This window comes from Sebastes umbrosus, chromosome 5, assembly GCF_015220745.1.
Source record: "Sebastes umbrosus isolate fSebUmb1 chromosome 5, fSebUmb1.pri, whole genome shotgun sequence".
In the NCBI taxonomy this organism is placed as follows: Eukaryota; Metazoa; Chordata; class Actinopteri; order Perciformes; family Sebastidae; genus Sebastes; species Sebastes umbrosus.
The window spans coordinates 34,740,212-34,746,276 of record NC_051273.1 but is presented as its reverse complement, the minus strand read 5'-3'; the positions used below and the strand labels follow the sequence as shown (position 1 = coordinate 34,746,276).

Sequence of the window (6,065 nt, the reverse complement as noted above, 5' to 3'; positions counted from 1 at the left end):
GTGTCAGCAGAGAACGTATATCGCTAAGAAGTGAAAGTCAGTGGTTCGTTCCGTTGCAACGTCAGCGCCCAGCAGAGCAGAGCTACGCTTCAGCCTTTTTGGACTGAAAGCGACTATGCCAGTAAAACGTCCGCCTACAAAGTGCCGTACAAAAAGTAAAACTAAATTATTTCTATTCTATTGTCATATATTTAATCTCTCTACTGAAATGTCCTGTGTTGAACAATAAACATATTATAAATATGCATACTAATATAAATATTTGCTTACTTATTTATTTATTGTGTGAATGCTGTAACTATGTTATCCAAATCTTAATTCTTCCGCTTCTTCTTCTTTTATTTCTTCCGTACGTTTTTTTGGACTCTAACTACTAGAGAGAGCCTTTCGTGTTTTCACGTCGGCCGTAGTTCATAGTCTGGGCAGTTTCAGTTGGTTGCAATCTGCAACCTCAACCGCTAGATTCTGCCGAGTCCTGCACACTGTTCCTTGAACTAATGCTGAACAGACTAATGACTAAATAGACAGTATAACTTATGCAGCACTTAAAGGGGACATATCCTGCTCATCATCAGGTTCATGTATGTATTTTGTGTTTCTACTAGAACATGTTTACATGCTGTAATGTTCAAACAACACATTATTTTCCTCATACTGTCTGCCTGAATATACCTGTATTCCCCCTCTATCAGAAACGCTCCGTTTTAGTGCATTTCAACGGAATGGCAATGGAATTGCATTGCTAGGAAACTGCTTGGGTCCATGTGTACTTCCTGTCAGCTGATGACATTCACATACACTGCAACAGGAAATAAACTGGGACACATTTAGAATGTTTACGTTTAAAACTGTGAAATGTCTAAAGGGTGCTTTCACATTAGGGACCCGGGCCCAGATGCGAGTACACTTGTCCCCAAAGTCCAGTTCCATTGATTAGTGTGAACGCCCTGTACCGTACTCGGGCACGGTTCCTCAATCTGTACTCGAGGCCACTTGAAGGTGGTCTGGAGTACGGATCATGCACTGAAAAAAGTGCAACGACTGTGTCATTCATTTAAAGTGCATTTCTATATTGGTCTGATTGAAAATCATGCTTTCTGGTTTAAACCAGTTTTTTTCACTTTGCTTTAAAGCAAATAATACTCCCCCTGGAGTAAAGTAAAACAATAATTTAACTCAAATAGTATTTTCACTTCAAACCAGAGATTTTCATGTCACGTGACCACATGACGTCACATCAGCTCGCTCCTTCGTGAAGTTTGCTGTCCGCCATTACCTTGCTTCAACAGAGAGGACCGACTGCTGTTCAAGAAGACTCTTTTAAACAAGGTAGGAATTATAAATTGTGTTGTTTTTAGGGGCACATGTGTTTTCCGTGTACATTTATGGTTAGTGGCAGGATGGACAACTATTTTACACTGTCTCTTGTATTTTGCGCGGTTGCACTAGCTAAACCAGGTTATCTGCTTTAATGTGTCACGTAGAGAGAAAAGTGGGGCTGGGCTCCTCCGCCGCTCTCACACACAGAGACACACAGAGACACACAGAGAGCTGCAGCAGCAGAGCCAGGTGAGGAGGACTAGGTGAAACTCCGCGGACACGTTAACGTTACTGAATTGACGACCATAATGAACGTTACTGTAAGTGTCATAAACCTTTGGAGTAAAAACGAAATCAATTTATTAAAACTTGTGTTTAACAAACAAAACGTAATTTGACTGAGGTGACGCACGTTCACCGGCCGTCTCTCATCCACAGCCGGTCTGTTTACAGCCTCAGCTCTCTGTCTGGTTACTGCATGGAACCTCGTTTATTTTAAAAGTTAGGTATCCCATGTCTGAAAAGGCCAGAAAAACCATGCAGCTCCCCCAGACTCCCACCTCCCTCTATCAGGGTACCCTCCAGACCCCCACCTCCCTCTATCAGGGTACCCTCCAAGCAGTGAATCTGCTCAGATAAGCAACACAGGGAGGGATTGATAGTACGACAGGTGATTGACAATTTTCTGTGCCCTACACATTTTTTAATCCAGAGTTACCGTTTTGCTAAGAGGAATATGTTAGTTTATATGGTGACTTTGCTCTTTTTGCTCTTGAAACAACATGTTGTAATATAAATATTGTGAACTCATATGAATATTACTTTTACTCTTTTTAAGCATAATCAAAAATGATGAGAATGGATTGAGTACTAGACGGTGAGTATCGATTAAAGAGGAAGAATTCATATCACATTCTCTCATTTGTCAATGTTAATGCAGTATACTGTAATACCACCAGTATGTCTAAGGCCTAATTATTAAATTAGAGTCTGTTGTGACAATTATGGACAATGTTGACTATCCCAACAAAAAACTAAATGTGAAATCTCACCTTTTGCTTTGTGTTTACAGGTTTGCTGTTGTTTCATGAAAAGGTCACAGTTTAGCCACATTGCTGAATTTGGTAAGTCCCAAAATGAACAACAGTGAACATCATTTTCATGTATGTTTAAATAGGAATGACAAACCCAAAATAGAAATACAGCACTTTAGAGAATAAGTTACCACAGATGTATAGGCCAACTTACTAATGTAGTATATAAATGCAATTTCAATAATTTCAGTTGAATTAGTAATGCAGTGGAAATTACATGACAGTATGAACATTTATTGGCAGGTTCACTTCATATCAGTATTTTTACATGTTTAATTTATTATTATATTTTAAGAATTATAAACACAAATCAAAAACAACTTCTTTTCACCAGAATTGTGAATCAATGAATTTGTGAATATGAATCAGATGTAAGTTAATGGCCGATTTTTCACTCCAACTAACACTACTGTTTTTATTCTTGCTTTTACTAGATCCTTTTGGATGGGCTGCCATGGCCGTGAAAAGGCCAGCCAAGTTGCGAGTTATTCGTGCAGTGATAAAGGACAAAATGGACAAGACTTTTTCACTACGAAGACAGGACGTTGTGGGAAAGGAATCAGGAGTGGAAGAGATGAAAGAGAGATGGCCTGCATTGTTCACAATGGATGAGGTAAGTAACTTCAGTGGTGGCCTGTAAAATAAATAATATTATCCCCTATCATAAGAAACCTGCTAAGAAATGGAGCCGAACCAATTTAAAATGCATGTTTTGGCCCTTGATATCAAAAATAAAATCTCATGCACCACACAGCTGTAATGTAACATGTAATGCAAGAACATTTGCATGTGCTATTTTGTTTTTTAAAGGTCAATGCTGAATTCATGAGGATCACAACTGTTCCACTTCAACCGCGATTCCTGGCTTCCTTGGACAAGCACCACAGCAAGCTGATTGACATCATCAGAAACAAGGGAGGAGTTGTCAGGGAGAAGACCCGGAACATACTGAAAGTTCTTGATCAAGTATGTACTGGTACATACAATACATAAACATTTGCCTTATATCACATAAATAGTAACATTGTAAATAGACGCAATAGTGCTCATCTTGTCAACACATTTGATTGTGGAGTTAGATTACACGTTGGAAGATGTACTACGTTTGTCTTCTCAGTTTGACAGGCCTTTTAACTGGTTTGCTCAAAGCATTTGTAAATCACAATTACTGTAACTCCCATTTTTGCATTGTGCAGTGTTTGAATCTTCAGGTTGCATCTTCAAGTTGAAAAATTGGACAGTATAGTTTTGCATTATGTGCGTGTGTTTGTGCTCTCACCTAGAGCCTCGAGGTGAATCAAAAAAGAGAGTGTCTGCTGAAGTGCCTTATTCTGTACCTTGGGGAAGACGTGGACAAACTTATCAAGGAGTATCTGGTAAGTAGTTTTGCATGAATCACTTAAGCTATACACAAGATAAAACATTGAATATTCAAACTTTACATGCATGTACTGTACATTTGACTGCGTATAATTATTGTGGAGTTCTCTGCCCCCCCAGTGGTCATTAATTATCACAATTTTTTAAAAATTGAATATGTCTAACACAATGACTTAAGTCTCTGTGCTGGTTTATATTTTATATTTTGTAAAACACTATATAGTGTGGCTATATTTGGCTGGAACCTATTAAGATATTTTAATTGCAGTGTGAAATATTTGTCACTTCAGAGCAGCAGCAGAAGTGCAGATGGAGTAGCGAAAAGCCTGGACATAAAATGGATATTATATCCAAATATTGGATTGTGGAAAGTGTCTGAAGATTATGAAATTAATGAAAATATGAAGACACAAGGCAGTTGTATCTTTTAACATTATAGTGAATCTTATAGTAGTACGTATGCTACTGTATTGTACTATTTAAGATGTTATAACTTTTTGGATATAGCTTTTATTAATACGTGTACCAATGCTTTACTTGCGATAAAGTCAAATGTTTGCTATGAGGAAAATATTTGGAGGAGCTGCCATTAATCTGCTGGACTTTGCAAGTCATTAACATTTTCGCATCACTAGAACCCCAATTTAAGTTTTTTATTGAGATTTGATTGAGAGAATTGTTTGTATAGATATTTTCTTGTATTGGTACATCAGTCAGTGGTTTCATCAGAATCGTTTTCTCATAAATGTCTTGTTTTTTATCAGGTTGTGCAGAAGGATGAAGCTGAAACCGAGCTTGAGAGGTGTACAATGGCAGTGTTTGTCATCAGGGAGGAGGAGGATCCTCTCCAGCCACCACATGACATTGGGATTGTTCTTGAAGGTGTGGAAGTCCTTAATGAGTTGCCATCGGTCGCACATGCATGTGCAATGGCACTTTGGTTTCATCTATGCTCTAAACTTGAGCTATCCAGGTGAGCTCAAATACACTTTTGATGCACTACAGAAAATATTCATGGAGATAGAGCCAAAGAAAATGACACGCAAAGTGTGCAGTCTGAGTGTCAAGCTCTAAATACTGGATCAATCAAGAAAGACATTTGGATACAGCATGTTTTTTGTTCTGTTTTATAGCTTGTATTCAAATACATTCCAAGATGATGGAAGAGTTTCATTGTTAATTGTAAATAAGAGAGAGAAACAGACTTTAATTCAAAACTGGCTCCAGAGGATGCATTGCCAGCAAAAAAAAAGTGGAAAGGCCAACGACATACCTAACAGAGACTGTCACTTTTAAGTGATGTGAAGAAGCGAAACAACTGTGCAGTGATAAAGGACAAAATGGACAAGACTTTTTCACTGCAAAGACAGGACATTATGGGAAAGGAATCAGGAGTGGAAGAGTTGAAAGATAGATGGCCTTAATTTCAGATTTTCCCTGTTAACAGAATTCTTTCTGTGGTATAAATATTGTGGCACTGTTATTAACACTGAAATGTGAATAATGCTAAATTCACAATGACCAGCAATTCAGTACTAGTAATGGTAATGTTCTTAAACTGACTTATGCACAAAAGAGCAAGCTTTGTTCATAGATTGCACCCCCAGCAATTGAACTGCACTTTTCCTTGGTTGTTTTTTTGGGTCTCTTGATTTCACATTTGTAATGGTTCAAAATAATGTGACATTCATACATTCTGGTCATTTTATCAAAGGATAGTCAAGTTTTAACACTGTTAGAATCTATTTTTACACTTCTTAATGGCTATTACATTACATATCTCAGGTTCTAAAGGAGAGATGTACAAACCCGTTTCACATGTTAAGATATCTGTGGTTAAGGTTACAGAAAGGTTGCATAAGGTTTAAAAAACATTGAAAAGATCATGATTTATTTGATTTTATAGTTACTATGTATTTTTCCTCAAGTGTTGAGTATACTTGCTAGCTTTATTGGCCGCACAATTCATTGTGGGTTTCCTTTTTTTTTGTTTTGTTTTTTTGTTTTTTTTAGTACATAACAGAAAAGTTGATGCATATTTTAAAAAGATATCACAATAAACATTTAGGTATTTGAAGAGAATATTCCTGTCTTTATTAATAGTAAACTAAACTAAACATTGTCTGTAACAAAATGTTTTTTGAATTTGATCTTATGTGAAAATTCTACTAGCTTTTGTTTATGTGAAAATGTAAGTTGTAAAAAAGCAAAAAATGCTATTATATTGACACAGATAAAGTATCATTTTGGCTTGCAACTAAAGAAAATATA

The 6,065-nt window shown here is 36.9% G+C and overlaps 1 protein-coding gene across 1 annotated transcript; it reads left to right on the top strand.

Moving 5' to 3' along the window:
• Window positions 1-1,504: 1,504 nt before the first annotated feature.
• On the top strand, window positions 1,505-4,771 carry LOC119488536. The gene is made up of 6 exons (XM_037770272.1): window positions 1,505-2,197; window positions 2,393-2,444; window positions 2,849-3,027; window positions 3,225-3,380; window positions 3,698-3,790; window positions 4,559-4,771. Exons 2-6 carry the CDS (start codon window positions 2,408-2,410, stop codon window positions 4,769-4,771), a joined length of 678 nt encoding a protein of 225 aa, XP_037626200.1. The 5' UTR covers window positions 1,505-2,197; window positions 2,393-2,407.
• Window positions 4,772-6,065: the final 1,294 nt, after the last annotated feature.